The sequence below is a fragment of the Mirounga leonina genome, unplaced genomic scaffold (genome assembly GCF_011800145.1).
Source record: "Mirounga leonina isolate KUSES-001 unplaced genomic scaffold, KU_Mleo_1.0 Mir_174, whole genome shotgun sequence".
Lineage (NCBI taxonomy): Eukaryota > Metazoa > Chordata > Mammalia > Carnivora > Phocidae > Mirounga > Mirounga leonina.
Genome location: NW_023270451.1, coordinates 15,582,371 through 15,602,460, shown reverse-complemented (window position 1 = coordinate 15,602,460; position 20,090 = coordinate 15,582,371). Strand labels below are relative to the sequence as shown.

Below are 20,090 nucleotides of genomic sequence, written 5' to 3'. Positions count from 1 at the left end.
ATAATAGACATCTAGTTTTATTACCTGCTCATCAACCACTTCACCTTCTTCTGAGATTTTCCTGTAGGCAACCACCACACATCTGTGATGTTTTGGATGAGAATGATTCTACCCCCTAGATTGCAAGGTTTAACATGTGACCCAGGCCAGATGAATAAGAGCACCTGACTCCTCAGAATGGGCACATGATAGACAAAGGCCAACAACAACCAGTGAGCATTATTCCTAGGACTTGTGCTGGAACCACTGAGGGGAAGGAAGGGAGGGCGGCAGTGGTAAGCTGTCCATTTGCATAGGGAACACTAATCTATGAAAGGAGCTGTGAAGACATGAGATTGTGGATACAACAATCACATGGGACATTCTACCTGAAGATGAAGTCAAACATAGGAAAGTAGTGCCAAAAAATGGAGAGAGAGGGGCGCCTGGGTGGCTCAGTTGGTTAAGCGACTGCCTTCGGCTCAGGTCATGATCCTGGAGTCCCTGGGTCGAGTCCCGCATCGGGCTCCCTGCTCAGCGAGGAGTCTGCTTCTCCCTCTGACCCTCCCCCTCTCATGTGCTCTCTCTCATTCTCTCTCTCTCAAATAAATAAATAAAATCTTTAAAAAAAAAAAATGGAGAGAGAAATTTCTAATGAAAGCATTCGGCCACTGGAAGTCAGTCTTACCCAAACTTAGCTGTACTCCTATGCCAACGAATACCTTCTTAAACTAATGGCAGTATAATTTAGGTTTCTATCACTTAAAACTGAATAAATACTGATTAATACAACTGTTGAGCCCAGACCAACATGACAGGCCTTTTTAGTATTGTACAGTTGCTAAATGCTTCTGGAGGAAGGCCACCAAAAACAAACTACCTCATGCTACTTTATAGCCAATTATGTATTTTATAAAAGATCTTACAATGAGATTATAAGTGTATATTGCAACCTCTCATTTTTTAATTTTCTTGGTTCATAGACTTCTTGAATGTCCATCAGAAAATGGCAAGGTAGAGTTAATAAAGATGATCACAGGAGAATAAAAGAGAAACAAGTTTTTTCTTTTTTTATCAAGAAGGTAGGGCGCCTGGGTGGCTCAGTTGGTTAAGCGACTGCCTTCGGCTCAGGTCATGATCCTGGAGTCCCGGGATCGAGTCTCGCATTGGGCTCCCTGTTCAGCAGGGAGTCTGCTTCTCCTCTGACCCTCCTCCCTCTCATGCTCTCTGTCTCTCATTCTCTCTGTCTCAAATAAATAAAATCTTAAAAAAAAAAAAAAAAAAAAAAAAAGAAGGTAAAAAATGGGGGCGCCTGGGTGGCTCAGTCGGTTAAGCGTCTGCCTTCGGCTCAGGTCATGATCTCAGGGTCCTGGGATCGAGCCCTACATCGGGCTCCCTGCTCCGCGGGAAGCCTGCTTCTCCCTCTCCCACTCCCCCTGCTTATGTTCCCTCTCTCGCTGTGTCTCTCTCTGTCAAATAAATAAATAAAATCTTAAAAAAAAAGAAGGTAAAAAATGGTAGAAGCACCAGACACTTTAATATCTATAGTGTAAATAAATGTTCCAAAGAGCATGTGCCATTTTAGGAAAATAGTTAAATTACTGGGAAAATCTAGAAATATATCCACATATACTTCTCTGTGCAAAGAACACAGACATAATGCTATATCTTTTAAAGTAGGTTGTAATTCAGGCACCTGGGTGGCTCAGTCGGCTAAGCATCTGCCTTTGGCTCAGGTCACGATTCCAGGGTCCTGGGATGGAGTCCTGCATTGGGCTCCCTGCTCAGTGGGGAGTCTGCTTCTCCCTCTGCACCCCGCCCCCCGACTCATGTTCCCTCCCGTCTTCTCCCTCTCTCTCTCTCGTAAAAATAAATAAAATCTTCAAAAAAAAAAAAATAGGTTGTAATTCTCAATAAACAGGTAACAGTGCATTTTAAAGAGCTTCATAATTCTTTAAAATCCATAACTACATAAAATACATGCAAATTCCACTTTGCAGATACATACCAAACTATTAGCCATACTACAAATGAAAATAACTTGTCCTATACTCTGTTTTCACTGAGAATTCATTAACTAAAACCTTTTAGTTATAATGCCACAGAGCTACAAAAGTATGTATTTATATGACCACAGAACAGCCTAGCTAGTTTACTGCCACTAAATTAACCTAAACAATTGAAAGGAAAAATAACTTCACTAAATTTACTTACATCACAACTACAGCCAAATACTCCATTGGAAAAGGAAATCAAGTTATAAGATTTGTCTCCCCAGCGTACAGTTGGATCTCCTGTAAGGGTCATTGTAGTTACCTAAAATAAATATTTTAAAATTAAGAGAATTTTAATATTAAGAGGGTTATAACTATTTATATCTTATATGTATGTGTATGTATATATATATTATATAAATGTACACACACACACATGCGTCACTTTTCCTCTTCAGGTAAGCCAAACTTAATAAAATGATAATAATTATACTCAAGAGATAATACTAATTCCAGCCATGTCTTTAAATATTTCTCAAAATCTCAAGAAATCCTACCAGAAAACAGAAAGCTGGTTCAATAGTCATGGGGGTTTAGAGAACTTACAAAGGAAAAGACAAAGCTTTTGCAACTTGAATAGTCTAAGAAGCTGTGGTAAGTTTAGTCATAGAGTCTGCTTATGAAGAAAATATTTTAATAATATTTAATAATATTTTACTTTGGTTTAATAATATTTTAATACTAAATATTATTAAAATATCTTAAGAATTCATATCCCACTAAGCCTGTTTCTCACATACTCAATTTAGTATATCACAGTAAACATTCATTACAAAAGAAAGGACAAAAGAGAATACAAATATTAGAATCTACCACAGATACTATAAGTAATTACTATTTTGTGAAACTTCTGTTATGTGTGTATATGTATGTAGTGGGCTGCAATCTAAACACAAGTCTAACTAGATTCTAGCAGTAAAAGTTCAAACAACACTACATTAGAATATATTCTTCCTCAAGAAGTTTGGTAACTCTCCTACTAAAAAAATACAGCTAAGGTTATATAAAGGAAAGTTATTTCTACCTACAAGATTTTTCAATCCTGTATTACTTCTTTCATTTAATATTGATGAATGAATTATGAAATAATATAAGTGTTTTCAAAAGACTAAGCGACTTCTACAAATATGACTACTACCTTTTATTATTTCCCAGGAAATGATAATATTACCCAGGGTGGGTGGGGAAGGGGAAACAAAGTAAGGCCACATTTACTCTTAAACTCACTAAAGTCTGTTTGTCAATAAAACTAAACGCTAAAATAAATAACTTATAAGAGTGCTATAATTCTTAGGACCGACCCCATCAACTAAGGTGTCAAGACACACTGGTGTGGGTTACAGGAAGGTTCTCATGCCACCTTTGGCATGGTAAGTTCATTTAGCCCAGTGTCCTATGCAAATTTTCTGTACATGCAAACAACAGTCATACTTCTTTAAACAATGTTCAAGATATATCTAAATTACCTAAACAATGATGCCAGAATTTACGAAGGATTATTTATGTATAAGCTTCAATTTGGTACATATATATGACAGCTATGAAAAAATTTTAAGAGACTGCATGTAACAAATAATCTTCTCATCTTCTGTATACAGAAGAGTCTTCCAGAATAATTTGTGAGGAGAAACAGCAGAGCAAGACAGTTACGTACCTGAGAATAATCTTCTGGTGTTACATGTGGACTGCTATCCTCTATGGTATATACCAGTAAACTGCTCTGAATTTTTTCTAATATAGTCAAGTTCTCTGGATCAAGACTGATCAAATATTCTCGTGCCTAATGGGCAAAGAGTTAATGATTAAATGTTACAAATTAAGTATATCTAGAAAATCTCAAAATAGTTCATTAGGGAAAAGGTTCATTAAGGAAAGTGTAGAGCATTCCTAAGTCAAAATGGTATAAAGCAAAGAAGCAATTACTATTAATTTATATGGAAAAATGTTTGAACATTCCCGGGCCCAAAAAATAACCTCTCTTAGAGGCTTTACTGATAACACAGGACACATTTTGGTAGAGGATGTACAAATAAAGTGAGATACAGCACAGATGTTCATAGGCACAGATGTTCAAAGCTTGATGCTGAGATACTGAGGGTAGCTCCTGGGGAAGGAGCTTGGTGCTGCCACCCTTGCTGCTCAGGGAGCATGCAGTAAAAAAAAAGATGCTGAACACTATTTTTGCTTTTTGCCTTTTTTCACAAAAGCAAAAATCCTCTTTGGGTTTCTTTCAATGAGCAAAAACAAGTACTAATGTAGGTCCTTTGTGAAAAGTGAAGTGGCATAACACAAACTTACAAAACGTGGCGGATACCTTTAAAGTTAATAATGTTGTATTACATATTTGAAAATTGTTAATAGAATACATCTTTTTTAAAAAGATTTACTTATTTGTTTATTTGAGGGAGAGTGAGCGAGAGAGAGAGCACGAGCCAGGGGAGGGACAGAGGGAGAGGTGGAAGCAGACTCCCCACTGCTCTGAGCAGGGAGCCCCACGTGGGGCTCAATCCCAGAACCCTGGGATCATGACCTGAGCCACCCAGGTGCCCCTAAAATACATCTTAAAAGTTCTCATCACAAGAAAAAAATTTGTAATCATATGAAATGATGGATGTTAACCAGATTTATTGTAATCATTCTGTAATATATATATATATATACAAATATCTAATCATTATGCTGTACACCCGAAACTAATATAATTTTATGTCAAGTATACCTCAATTAAAAAAACAAAGAGGGGCGCTTGGGTGGCTCAGTTGGTTGAGTGTCCAACCCTTGATTTCGGCTCTCGTCATGATCTCAGGGTCGTGGGATTGATCCCCGTATCGGGCTCTGTGTGGAGTCGGCTTGAGATGCTCTCTCTCCCTCTCCTGCCCCTCCACCTACTCATGCTCTCTTTCTCTCTCTAAAAAATAGATAAAATCTTAAAACAACGACAACAAAAGAAAACCATATAACCTTAGCCCACTGAGTTCGCTCCTCACTAGTCAATGCTGCTATCCCAGGTCCATCAGGTTCACTATGGCACTTCTTGTGAATGTATGTCAATTGCCTTAGAGAAGATTAAAAAAAGAGTATTTAAAAGAGCATAGGCAGGATTACTAGCTACTTTTAGCCTTTAATAGGTCATAATATTTATCAGTACTTATATGTTTTTATATTACCCAAAGAAAGGTATAATGATCTCAACAGCAATGGATTTATTTCCCACACCACATCTTTTTTTTAAAAAAATGAGTATATGGCCTATTAACACAAAAGTATATTAGACAATAATTTAAGTAAATAAATTGGCTGTTTGGCTAGTATTATTTATACTTTCAAAATGTACTTGTACTTCTGGTGTCCAAGTAAAAATACCCCTTACAATAAATACCCCTTACAATAGAGAGCTTGAAAAATATTCTGGTAAATAATATTATAAATATTATGCATATCTTATCTAACTAAAAACTATGTGCCTATATATTTAACAAAGGAATTACACTATATCTGATTAATATTTGTGTGTAACCCCAAAAACAGAAGTACTATGTAGTCAGTTTTAAATGTTTTCACATTTGCTGTTGTTACTTATAATTGTTATATTTTAAAGACTCCATTTGATAAAGACAAAGCATTTTCTCCCAAAGTACTCTATTCTCCCAGTCTGATGAGTTTCATGTATCTTTAAACATATGACAGGTAAATAACAGGGTTCTTCAACAAAGACATACATTTTCATCAGACAAAAATCCACAGGTTTCACAAAGACAACAAAAGCACAGACAACATAAGTAAAAATAGACAAATGGGATGACATCAAACCAAAAGTTTCTACCCAGTTAACAACAAAATTAAAAGGCAACCTACAAATTATGAGAAAGTATTCACAAGCCATTTATCTGATAAGAATATCTAAAATATTTAAGGAACCCCTACAACTCAATAGCAAAAAAACACAAATAATCTGATTAAGAAATAGGCAAAGGAACTAAACAGACATTTCTTCAAAGAAGACATAAAAATGGCCAGCAAATACATGAAAAAGTACTCAATATGACTAATCATCAGGGAAATGTAAATCAAAACCACAACGATATATCACCTCACAGCTATCTGGATGATTATTACCAGAAAGATAAGAAATAAGTGCTGGTGAGGCTGTGGAGAAAAGAACTCCTGAGCACTGTTGAGGGGAGTGTAAACTGATGCAGCCACTATAGAAAACAGTATGGAGGTTCCTCAAGAAATTAAACACAGAATTACTTTATGATCCTGCAATCCCAATTCTGGATATATATCCAAAGGAATTGAAATCAGGACCTTGAAGAGACATCTGCACTCCCATGTTCACCACAGCATTATTCACAATAGCCAAGAGGTGGAAGCAACTTAACTATCTGTTGACAGATGAATGGGTAAACAAAGTGTACTAAAGATACAAACACACACACACACACACATACACACATACTGGAATACTATTCACCCTTAAAAAAGAAGGAAATCTTCACAGCTATTCGGATGGTTATTATCAGAAAGAGAACGGGAAATTAGGAAAGAGTTAACTTTGTGGTGATACATGAATAGAGATATAAAGCATGAGAAAGAATGCTTGCTTATTCAAAAGGTGGCCAAGGCAGAAAGGGCATTCCAAATAGAAAGCATGAGGACATGCAAAGATTACAGATAATCTAGTGTGCTTTAAGAATTGCTAACCCAGAGGACTTTCCAAGATGGTGGAGGAGTAGGAGACCTTAGTTTGGTCTGGTCCCTGGAATTCAGCTAGATAGCTATCAAATCATTCCATACACCTGTGAACTTGACTGGAGCTCTAAGAAAAGAATTGCTGCAATTCTATAAATAGAAAAGCGACCACTTTCTGTGAGGCAGGAGGTGTGAAGAATTGAATCTAAGGAGATATATAGGAAGATAAACCATGGGAGGAGGAAGACTCCATCAGCAGGCACCAGAAAGTGATACAGCAGCAGAGCACAAAATCAGAACTTTTAGAAGTCTGCTCTGGTGAGGGCACCCAGGTGGCGAAGCAAGGTGGAATCCTAGGTGGGAGAGTGTGGTCTCAGGATCCCCAGGGTCACAGGAAGACCGGGGGTGCCTGAGTGCAGCAGAGTTTCCAGGTATCGGAGCGGGGAAGCCGGCTATAATCAGCTAGCCCAGGAGTGGGCTTTCAGCTCAGGGTTGCCATAAACCATGAATCATGGCATGAAAAAGTGCCATATCATTTGGCATTGGGGAAATACAAATCAAAACTACAATGAGATACCACCTCACATCAGTCAGAATGGCTAAAATTAACAAGTTAGGAAATAAGAGATGTTGGCGGGGATGCGGAGAAAGGGGAACCCTCCTACACTGTTGGTGGGAATGCAAGCTGGTGCAGCCACTCTAAAAAATAGTATGGAGGTTCCTCAAAAAGTTGAAAACAGAGCTACCCTATGACCCAGCAATTGCACTACCAGGGATTTACCCCAAAGATACAAATGTAGTGATCCAAAGGGGCACCTGCACCCCCATGTTTATAGCAGCAATGTCCACAATAGGAAAACTATGGAAAGAGTCCAGATGTCCATCAACAGATGAGTGGATAAAGAAGATATGGAATATATATACAATGGAATATTACTCAGCCATCTAAAAAAAATGAAACCTTGCCATTTGCAACAACGTGGATTGAACTAGAGAGTATTATGCTAAATGAAATAAGTCAATCAGAGAAAGACAATTATCATATGATCTCACTCATATGTGGAATTTAAAAAACAGAACAGGATCACAGGGGAAGAGAGAAAAATAAAACAAGATGAAATCAGAGAGGGAGAAAAACCATAAAAGACTCTTAATCATAGGAAACAAACTGAGGGTTGCTAGAGGGGAGGTGGGAGGAGGGATGGAGTAACTGGGTGATGAGCATTAAGGAGGGCATGTGATGTAATGAGCACTGGGTGTTATATAAGACTGATGAATCACTGAACTCTACCTCTGAAACTAATAATACACTAAATGTTAATTAACGGAATTTAAATTTAAAAAACAAATAAATAAAACTTTGTTCATACCCTCAAAAAATAAAAGTTTTTAAGCTAAGGAAATCAGTTTTATAAATAAAATATTAGATAATGATAGAAATTATAACGAAATTACATACATCTGAAATATTCCATTTTTTTCTCTAAATAGGTAATTATAACACCATATTGTATCTGTCTGCTGTAGCATTTTTTTGTTAAGATTTTATTTATTTGTTAGACAGAGAGTGCGAGAGAGCACAAGCAGGGGAAGTGGAAGGCGGAGAGAGGGAGAGGCAGGCTCCTCGAGGAGCAGGGAGCCCAAATGTGGGGCTTAATCCCAGGACCCTGGGATCATGACCCGAGCCGAAGGCAGAGGCTTAACCAAATGAGCCACCTAGGTGCCCCTGTCTGCTGTAGAATTTGTCAATCTTTTGACTTTTTCAAGAAAAATGAAGGAACAGTTTGCACAATGGGAGGCAAATGTCAGATCTCTTTTCTGTCACTGTCATATAAATTTGTATTTCTGTTAAGTTATATGAATGAATAACACATAAAACATTAAATGAGATATTGTTTAAATTGTTTTGACTTTAAGCAGCTGAAGTAACATTATGTTACTGCCTCCTGTAAAAAAAAAAAAAAAGAAAGAAATGCTAACACAGAAATGTGATAGGAGTATAAGATGCACGAGAAAGAAGAGGAGGACACAAGGCTGAAAAGACAGGCAAAGGTCAAATTAGACCACTGCTAAGAAACTGGGACTTTATTCTAGACCACAAAGAACCATTCAAGAATTTTAACCAAAGGTGAGATAACCATCAAATTTATATTTTAAAGCCATAGACTGATAATCATAGACTATGTATTTAAATACATACTAGATATAAAAAAATACATTCTTTTTTTTACAAATCTTTATGTTTATATAAATTCATTACAACAGATATGGAAGGATAGAATATACCAAACTAGTAAGAGTGATTAATTCTGGGGCAAGAAATGGAAATTGTATTATTTGCAATGTTTTCCTTTTTCTCCAAGTAGAATATATTCATATACATCTAGTAAAAGTAAAAATTAATTAAAACTAGAAATAAAATAAGGGCACCTGGGTGGCTCAGTCAGTTAAGCGTCTGCCTTCAACTCAGGTCATGATCCCAGGGTCTCGGCATCAAGCCCCGCATCAGGCTCCCTGCTCAGAGGGGAGCGTGCTTCTCCCTCTGCCCCTCCCCCTGCTCATGCTTTCTCGCTTGCTCGCTTGCTCTCAGATAAATAAAATCTTTTAAAAAATAAAATAATAAGGGGACTAGGAAAGATGGCAGAGGAGTAGGGGACCCTATTTCAACTGGTCCCCAGAATTGAGCTGGATATCCACCAGACCACTCTGAGCACCCACGAAACCAGCCTGAGATATAAGAAGATCTGGATCTCTACAAACAGAATATCACAGGTAGTTGGTTTTGAGGTATGAAGCAGGGAGCCGTGATTCTGCAGGCAGATATCGGAGGATAAATGGCAGCAGGAGGGTGCCTGGCTGTGGGGATACTACACCGCCGGTGAGCCACAGCCTCGCTCGCTGGGGACGGGCACAGACTCGCAGACCGGTAGCAGCGGGGAAAGGACTTTAGGGCAGCCCCCGCGGCAGAAACCCAGAGTGGCGGGGTCGCGCAGGCGAACTGCAGCCCCCGGGATGGAAACCCGGAGCGACGGGGTTGCACAAGGGAACTGGGAGCAGCTGGCGGTTTTAGAAGCACAAAGGGCAGAGACGTGGTCCATCTGACCTGGAGGCAGGACTGGGAGCACTGCGGAGGAGCGCACAACCCAGGACACTGCAGTTTATAGCAGCACGGACAGAAACGGAGACGGTGTGGCCTGGAGAGCTCACTGAAGAACAGACTGCGATCTTTCTGCTCTGAGGCAGAGGGTTGTAAATGGTCTCTTCTGCTCTGACTCGTGGAAGAGACGTGGAAAGCCACCAGGGAAAGCCGCCAGAGAACAAAAGCCCCAAAAACTGATTCCTGCTGAGCCCATCCCCCGCCACAGGGGCACAGGGCAACTCCACCCAGACAGGGTTGCCTGAGTAATAGCACAGCAGGCCCCTCCCCCAGAAGACAGGCTGGGAAAACAAGAGGCCAGCTAAGGTCCCAAGAAAACAGGTGCATCTTGCTTGGGTTCTGGTCAATAATTTGGACTCTATACATTCCCTCAAACACCCATCAACAGAATGCCTAGGAGGAGGAGCCCCCAAAATAGAAAAGACTCAGTGATTATGACTTATGCTGCAGATTTACAAAGGGATGCAGATATAACCAAGATGTCGGAGATGGAATTCAGGCTAGCAATTGTGAAGACAATGGCTAGAATGGAGAAATCAATTAATGGCAACATAGAGTCTCTAAGGGCAGAAATAAAAGGTGAATTGGCAGACCTTAAAAATGCTATCAATGAGATCCAATCCAATCTAGATAATCTAACAGCTAGGGTAACTGAGGCAGAAGAGAGAATAAGCGACCTGGAAGACAATATAATAGATAAAAAGGGAAAAGAGGAGGCCAGGGAAAAACAACTCAGAATCCATGAAAATAGAATCAGAGAAATAAGTGACACCATGAGGCGTTCCAATGTCAGAATAATTGGAATCCCGGAGGGAGTGGAGAGAGAGAGAGGACTAGAAGATATATTTGAACAAATCGTAGCTGAGAACTTCCCTAACCTGGGGATTGAAACAAACATTCGCTTCCTAGAGGGAGAGAGGACCCCTCCCAAGATCAAGGAAAACAGGCCAACACCCCAACCTGTAATAGTAAAACTTGCAAATCTTAGAACTAAGGAAACCATCTTAAGGGCAATTAGGGGGAACTGATTCCTTACATACAGAGGGAGGAACATCAGAATAACGTCAGACCTATCCACAGAGACCTGGCAAGCCAGAAAGGCCTGGCAAGACATATTCAGGGTACTAAACGAGAAGAACATGCAGCCAAGAATACTTTATCTGGCAAGGCTGTCATTTAGAATGGATGGAGAGATGCAGAGCTTCCACGACGGGCAGAAACTGAAAGAATATGTGACCACTAAGCCGGCCCTGCAAGAAATTTTAAGGGGGGTTCTATAAAAGGAGAAAGACCCCAAGAGTGATATATAACAGAAATTTACAGGGACAATTTATAAAAACAACGTCTTCACAGGCAACATGATGACAATTAATTCATATCTTTCAATAATCACTCTCAACATGAATGGCCTAAAAGGCCCCATAGAACGGCACAGGGTTGCAGATTAGATAAAAAGACAGGACCCGTCCATATGCTGTCTACAAGAGACTCATTTTGAACCTAAAGATACATCCAGACTGAAAGTGAAGGGATGGAGATCCATCTTCCATGCCAGCGGACCTCAAAAGAAAGCTGGGGTAGCAATTCTTATATCAGACAAATTAAATTTTAAACTAAAGTCTGTAATTAGAGACACAGAAGGACACTATATCATTCTTAAAGGGTCTATCCAACAAGAAGATCTAACAATTATAAATATCTATGCTCCCAACATGGGAGCAGCCATCTACATAAGCCAACTGTTAACCAAAATAAAGAGTCATATTAATAACAATACATTAATTGTAGGAGACCTCAATACTCCACTCTCAGCAATGGACAGATCATCTAAGCAGAAAATCAACAAGGAAACAAGAGCTTTGAATGATACACTAGATCAGATGGACCTCATAGATATTTACAGAACATTCCACCCTAAAACAACAGAATACTCATTCTTCTCGAGCAGAATACTCATTCTTCTCGAGCGCACATGGAACTTTCGCCAGAATAGACCACATACTGAGTTACAAATCAGGTCTCAACTGATACCAAAAGACTGAGATTATTCCCTGCCTATTCTCAGACCACAATGCTTTAAAACTGGAACTCAATCACAAGAAAAAATTTGGCAGAAATTCAAACCCTTGGAAGCTAAAGACCACTCTGCTCAAGAATGTTTGGGTCAACCAGGAAATCAAAGAACAACTTAAACAATTCATGGAAATCAATGAGAAGGAAAACACATCGGTCCAAAACCTATGGGATACTGCAAAGGCGGTAAGGGGGAAATACATAGCCATCCAGGCCTCACTCAAAAAAATAGAAAAATCCCAAATTCACCAACTAACTCTACACGTTAAAGAACTAGAGAAAAAGCAACAAACGATGCCTAAGCCACGCATTAGAAGAGAAAATATTAAAATTAAAGCAGATCAATGAATTAGAAACCAGAAACATAGTAGATCAGATCAACAAAACTAGAAGTTGGTTCTTTGAAAGAATTAATAAGATTGATAAACCACTGGCCAGACTTATCCAAAAGAAAAGAGAAAGGACCCAAATTAATAAAATTATGAATGAAAGGGGAGAGATCATGACTAACACCAAGGAAATAGAAACAATTATTAGAAATTATTATCAACAACTATACGCCAATAAACTGAACAATCTGGATGAAATGGAGGCCTTCCTGGAAACCTACAAGCTGCCAAGACTGAAACAGGAAGAAATTGACAACCTGAATAGGCCAATAACCAGTAAGGAGACTGAAGCAGTGATCAAAACCTCTCAAAAAACAAGAGTCCAGGGCCTGATGGAATCCCTGGGGAATTCTACCAAACATTCAAAGTAGAAATAATACCTATTCTACTGAAGCTGTTTCAAAAAATAGAAACAGAAGGAAAACTTCTAAACTCATTCTATGAGGCCAGCATTACCTTAATCCCCAAACCAGGCAAAGACCCCATCAAACAGGAGAATTTCAGACCGATATCCCTGATGAATACGGATTCCAAAATCCTCAACAAAATCCTAGCTAATAGGATCCCAAATACATTAAAAGGATCATCCACCACAACCAAGTGGGATTTATCCCAGGGATGCAAGGGTGGTTCAACATTCGCAAATCAATCAATGTGACAGACCACATTAATAAGAGGAGGGGGAAGAACCATATGGTCCTCTCAATTGATGCAGAAAAAGCATTTAACAAAATACAACATCCTTTCCTGATTAAAACTCTTCAGAGTATAGGGATAGAGGAAACATTCCTCAAGCTCATAAAATCCATCTATGAAAAACCCACAGTGAATATCATCCTCAATGGGGAAAAGCTGAGAGCCTTTCCCTTAAGATCAGGAACACGTCATGATGCCCACTCTCGCCACTATTGTTCAACATAGTACAAGAAGTCCTAGCAACAGCAATCAGACAACAAAAAGAAATAAAAGGTATTCAAATTGGCAAAGAAGTCAAACTCTCTCTTTTCGCAGACAACATGATACTTTATGTGGAAAACCCAAAAGACTCCACCCCCAAATTACTAGGACTCATACAGCAATTCAGTAATGTGGCAGAATACAAAATCAATGCACAGAAATCAGTTGCTTTCTTATACACTAACAACGCAACTGTAGAAAGAGAAATTAGAGAAACGATTCCATTTACAATAGCACCAAAAACCGTAAGATACCTCAGAATAAACCTAACCAAAGAGGTAAAGGATCTATACTCTAGGAACTACAGAACACTCATGAAAGAAATTGAAGAAGACACAAAAAGATGGAAAAATATTCCATGCTCATGGATTGGAAGAATAAACATTGTTAAAATGTCTATGCTACCCAGAGCAATCTATACCTTCAACGCCATCCTGATCAAAATTCCAATGACATTTTTCAAAGTGCTGGAACAAAGAATCCTAAAATTTGTATGGAATCAGAAAAGACCCTGAATCGCCAAGGACATGTTGAAAAAGAAAACAAAGCTGGGGACATCACGTTGCCTGATTTCAAGCTATATTACAAAGCTGTGATCACCAAGACAGCATGGTACTGGCACAAAAACAGACATACAGACCAATGGAACAGAAGAGAGAACTCAGATATGGACCCTCAACTCTATGGTCAAATAATCTTTGATAAAGCAGGAAAAAACATGCAATGGAAAAAAGACAGTCTCTTCAATAAATGGTGCTGGGAAAATTGGACAGCTATATAGAGAAGAATGAAACTCGACCATTCCTAACACCATACAAAAAGATAAACTCAAAGTGGATGAAAGACCTCAATGTGAGACAGGAATCCATCAAAATCCTAGAGGAGAACATAGGCAGTAACCTCTTTGACATCACCCACAGCAACTTCTTTCAAGATATATCTCCAAAGGCTAGTGAAGCAAAAGCAAAAATGAACTTTTGGGACTTCATCAAGATAAAAAGCTTCTGCACAGCAAAGGAAACAGTCAACAAAACAAAGAGGCAACCCACAGAATGGGAGAAGATATTTGCAAATGACACTACAGACAAAGCGCTGATTTCCAAGATCTATAAAGAACTTCTCAAACTCAACACCCAAAAAACAAGTAAGGCAAGAAATGGGCAGAAGACATGAACAGACACTTCTCCAAAGAAGACATACAAATGGCTAACAGACACATGAAAAAATGTTCATCATCATTAGCCATCAGGGAAATTCAAATCAAAACCACACTGAGATACCACCTTACACCAGTCAGAATGGCAAAAATTGACAAGGTAAGAAACAACAAATGTTGGAGAGGTTGTGGAGAAAGGGGAACCCTCTTACACTGTTGGTGGGAATGCAAGTTGGTACAGCCACTTTGGAAAACAGTGTGGGGGTGCCTCAAAAAATTAAAAATAGAGCTACCCTATGACCCAGCAATTGCACTCCTGGGTATTTACCACAAAGACACAGAGGTAGTGAAAAGAAGGGCCATATGCACCCCAATGTTCATAGCAGCAATGTCCACAATAGCCAAACTGTGGAAAGAGCCAAGATGCCCTTCAACAGATGAATGGATAAAGATGTGGTCCATATATACAATGGAATATTAGTCAGCCATCAGAAAGGATGAATACTCAACTTTTACATCAACATGGATGGGACTGGAGGAGATTATGCTAAGTGAAGTAAGTCAAGCAGAGAAAGTCAATTATCATATGGTTTCACTTATATGTGGAACATAAGGAATAGCTTGGAGGACACTAGGAGAAGGAAGGGAAAAATGAGGGGGGTGGAATTGGAGGGAGAGATGAACCATGAGAGACTATGGACTCTGAGAAACAAACAGGGTTTTAGAGGGGAGGGGAGTGGGGGGATTGGTTAGCCCGGTGATGGGTATTAAATAGGAGGGCACGTACTGCATGGAGCACTGGGTGTTATATGAAAACAATGGATCGTGGATCACCATATCAAAAACTAATGATGTATTTATTGTATGGTGACTAACATAACATAATAAAATTTAAAAAAATAAATAAAAATAAAATAATAAAATGAAATGAAATAAAAATAGACTTCTTAAAAATCAGCATACATAAAATTCTTATTTTTTAGCTCATTCTCACCTTATGAAAAAGGAAATTCTGAACATTTTTTTTTTTTAACTCAAGCAAAGGCTTAACACCTCAAGACTCAAGAAAGTAGTTTGAAAACCTGTAAATCTCTGGGGGGGTGATCAAACATCCTTCATGTATTACATCAAAGACAAAAACTCGGCCTCGACAAAGCACTGCAATGTGAGTTGGGGAATGTCCTTCATTCTCTGGAAAAAGAAACAGAAACACAAACTCAATCTCTCAAAGTTAAACAAGAGTTAAACTGCATATTTACATCCAATAGAAGAAAACAATCCTTGCTCCAATACTTGACATATACTCATCAAATATATCCTATGAACAATAAGGTGATAGACTTTCAATTATGATATAAATATACACTGTTGAAAACTGTCCATGTGAAACATCCAAAATCCATGGAGTTTCAAGTATTTGTATATCTTGAGACTCCTATAAATCCCAAGCTACTGCAGGGCTTTCTTATTTATTCATGGATAGCAATGACAAGGGGAAAAGGATAGCAAGGAATCCTGGAGAAGAGCTTTTTGAATTACTAAGTTTCTCTTTGGGTTTATTTCAATGTTGACTGTTCATGAGATAATTTAACTGTAGTAATATATAGCGATGGTTTCTAAATAAAATAGTTTTCATTTGAGGGGCACCTGGGTTGCTCAGTCGGTTAAGAGGCTGCCTTCGGCTCAGGTCATGATCCCAGGGTCCTGGGATGGAGCCCTGCATCAGGCTCCCTGCTCAGCGGAGAGCCTGCTTCTCCTTCTCCCTCTGCCTGCCACTCTGCCTACTTGTGCTCTCTATCTCTCTGTCAAATAAATAAAATCTTTAAAAAAAAAAAAAGTAGTTTTCAGTTGAGAAAGGGCACTGTTTGCCTGAGTGGCAAGGAGAATGAGTGGCAAGGAAATCTAGTTTTACTTAAGGCTCTAATGATACCTGGTAAGCCACTGGTAACTTATTCTATGATTCTTTGGGTATGCCTTAACTCCCCAAGAACTACTACTTTGCTGTAAATCTCAGACTATTCTGATTTAGCCTCATTTTTCAATTATTATTTCCTTTAACAAAGGGCTTCCTATATGATCCCTGCTCCTTCCCTCTAAGAAAAAAGAAAAAGAGAAGACATATACTACCAATGGAAGGAAATTTACTGGTTGATAGTACATACAAGGAACTGTGGTAAATGCTTTGCACACATTATCTCATAAAATCCATCAACTATGAGGAAACATCATCTCCTGACAGCACTTTTTTTCTCTAATATCCTATCTCCTCAAGTCCTAGGAGGTGAGGTATGTATTTTCCTTGTCTTTCATGGCTATTTCCAAAACATCTCTTCTCTTTCTCCTTCAAAAACCTCCGTATCTTTTTACATTTAATACTACTACTTTTTTTTTTTTTTTTTTTGCTGTCATTTACTGACCAGGTCTTAACAGGTCTGGGGACGAAGTCTGAAATGTGTCTTAGTAGGCTAAAATGAAAGTGTTAGCATGTCTGTGTCCCTTCTGGAGGCTCTAGGGCAGAATCAATTTCCTTCACTTTTCCAGCTTCTAGAGGCTACCGACAGTCCTGAACTCAGGACTCTCCTCTTCCATTCGAAAGCCATCGAGGGAGGTTCATGACTTTCCATCAATTTGCTGCCATTAATTTGGTTCTCTCTATGCCTCTCTCTTCACTTATAAGAACTCTCGTGATTACTTTGTACCCATATGAATAACCCAGAATAATCTTCCCATGTTTAGGTCAACTGATTAACAGCCTTAATTTCATCTGCAACCTTAACGGCCCTTTACCATGTAACCTAAAACATTCAATAGGTTCCAAGGATCAGAAAGCGAACATCTCTGGGGGGTGGGGAGGCATTATTTCGCCTAACAGATAGGCTAGTAAATTTAGTGATGGAAAGAATGCTTTACATTTGTTGAGAATAAGAGTTCATTACCTGAGAATAAGCAAGGAGAAAGGCATGAAACTATCTCTGGAAGTGAAAGAATAACATAATATGGCAAGGTCATGCTGTGGATCCATTTGAGGTTTGAGAAAATTAAATGAGGTTTTCTGGTTTTCTCAGGCCAAGTAAAATTGCTAGGGTAGGTATCTTTAATATGTACAGGCAAGACAGAAGATGAAAATTAAACCATGATGAGCTGTGGGTAGAGTGATGAGGGAGCAAGTGGGCAAAGATTTGAATGTGTATGCGAAGGAGTGATTACAGAGAAGAAGCACAGAAAGAAGTACAGATTGGGGGTGGAGGAGGGAGGAATGGAACTGTGAAGAACTGTAGCAAAACTCAATTTAAGTCACAGTGTGGTCAAAGAAATAGCTAAGGTAGACTACTAAAGGAAGTGAGTTATGCAGAGAAGGTGGAGATCAGAATGAGATGCTTATAATTTCTATGTTAGAGGACATGGAGTTTTTTATAATAACAAGTTCTAGGGCATGACCACAGGAGTGTGTGGTTGCTTGAGAAGGAGTGGAGGTACAGATTACTAGAGGAAAAAAGTGAAGGAAAGGAGAGGTCATGGGTCATCTACAATGGAAGCTAAAGTCATCAAGAATGTGAATAGGGGGTGCGTGGTGGCCGCCTGGGTGACTCCGTCGGTTAAGCCTCTGCCTTAGGCTCAGATTGTGATCCCAGGGTCCTGGGATTGAGCCCTACACCGGGCTCCCTGCTCAGCAGGGAGCCTGCTTCTCTCTCTCCCTCTGCTGCTCCCCCTGCTTGTGCTCGCTCACTCTCTCTCTGTCAAATAAATAAATAAAATCTTAAAAAAAAAAAGAATGTGAAGGAGGTAGTGATGAAAAGAAAGATAGTGAGACTGGTGATAAAGCAATGGGGGAATACTAAACTCTACCTCAGAAACTAATAATACAGTATATGTTAATTAAATTGAATTTAAATTAAAAAAAATTTTTTAAGAAGAAAAAAAAAGCCACTACAACAAAGACAAGCACTGGTGACAGAACCTGATAGCTTTCCTTTTTTCAAGAGCTCAAACTGTAAGGAAGAAAGGAAAGGGGCAAGGGCCACCGGAAATAAAAAGGATACCAACATCTCCTACATACCCTCTAGTACCACAGTATGAGAAAAAATATACCCACCTGAGATGGTTATAGGGAATGCAGTAAGCTCAAAGAATAGCCAGGTTCAGTAACAGTACCTTTCACAGGGAAACAGGAACTCTCAGAGAAAAGGTTGAGGATACAAAGGATTTTGCTGACCATGAGTTCCAGAAACTATAGTAGAAGAGTCTGGGAAATGGAGGGAGGGTGGGTCACAGTAGTGGGAAACTTGGATCAAATTAGGCTACACACAAATCCCTGAATCTAGATGATGAGAGAGGACCTGAGAGGTTGAACTGCAGGCAAAATGAGGTTAACAGGGTAAAAGGCAGGACTGAATTAGTCTTAATGGTCTCTAAGTGGGTAAGTAAAATAAAAATAGTTTTAAGTACTGCCTCCTTAATGACATTAGCCTCTTAGCCATAGCGGCTTATAGGCTGCCTTCACATGCATTAGCGCTTCAATTTTCTCCATATCGAAGATAGATACCATGGCCCAGCATTTTAATTTCTTCCTTGCAAAACGCTTGAATCAAAACGCCTGCCTGATTGTTGCTGAAGAAAAAAACAACATATCGTCTAATCTAACTTTAAATTCATAAACACACCATTTCAAATGGGCACTCAACACTCATCAGCTACCCTGCATTCCCCTAGCACATCTGCTTCTCCCACTTTCCAAAATGATTAGTATTTTTTTTTTTTAAGATTTTACTCATTTATTTATTTATTTTGAAAGAGAAAAAGAGAAAGCAAGCTGGGGGAAGGGTGGAGGGCGAGAGAGAAAATCTCAAGCAGACTCCATGCTGAGCGCGGAGCCCAATGTGGGGCTCCATCCCATGACCCTGATCATGACCTGATTCCGAAATCAAGAGTCAGATGCTTAATCAACGGAGCCACCCAGGCACCCTCCCAAAATGACTAGTATTTTAAACCTTCTTTCTCCTCTAATCTTCTACCCCAGCTAATGACCTCAGTTCTCATTTCACCAAGGAAAACACAAAGAATACATGGACCTCCTCATCTTCCCACAACAAAATTGGCCCATCGATTTGCATCTAGATGTACTTTCTGCATTCCTTCTCATCCTTGCTCCTGTCAAAGACCAGTCCTCCACCATTTCTACTCCTGACCCTCTCAGCTCTTATCTTTTCAATGACTTTGGCTGTTTATTCCTTTCCCTGAAAGATTATTTTTCTTTCTCTCCTATGTCACTCCTATGTTATAATATCACTCTTTTTTTAAAATTAAATGAAGTCCCTCCCACTGCACATCAAAACTTTTTCCGTAAGCATTATTTCCAAATGTTGTCACTAATTATTTGATTTGCTTTCACCTCCTCCAGTTGAGCTCCCTTCCCCAACTTCCACTGAGACTGCTCTTGTCAGGGCAGGCTCTGTCCACATCATGCCGATAAATACAATGGTCACTTTTAATTTTTATCTCATTTGGCTTCTGGAACATGTGACACAACACTTCCTTCTCTTGGCTTATGGGAGACCACTGCCCTTCCTTTCTTCCCCCCTTGGTCTCTTTTGCTGTGTTCTCCTCTTCAGGAGGTATTCACCAAATACCCTATT

At 39.2% G+C, this 20,090-nt stretch overlaps 1 protein-coding gene across 2 annotated transcripts in view; it reads right to left on the bottom strand.

The window, feature by feature from the left end:
* Nucleotides 1-20,090, bottom strand: part of CROT (carnitine O-octanoyltransferase) — a 51,417-nt gene that overhangs the window by 19,721 nt on the left and 11,606 nt on the right. For both annotated transcript variants that reach the window (XM_035020482.1, XM_035020483.1), the window contains 4 exons: nt 15,540-15,648; nt 4,995-5,088; nt 3,688-3,813; nt 2,194-2,295 (listed from right to left, as the gene is read on the bottom strand). In XM_035020482.1, the coding sequence (XP_034876373.1) occupies nt 2,194-2,295; nt 3,688-3,813; nt 4,995-5,088; nt 15,540-15,648 (431 nt within the window). The remainder of the gene's footprint in view (nt 1-2,193; nt 2,296-3,687; nt 3,814-4,994; nt 5,089-15,539; nt 15,649-20,090) is intronic.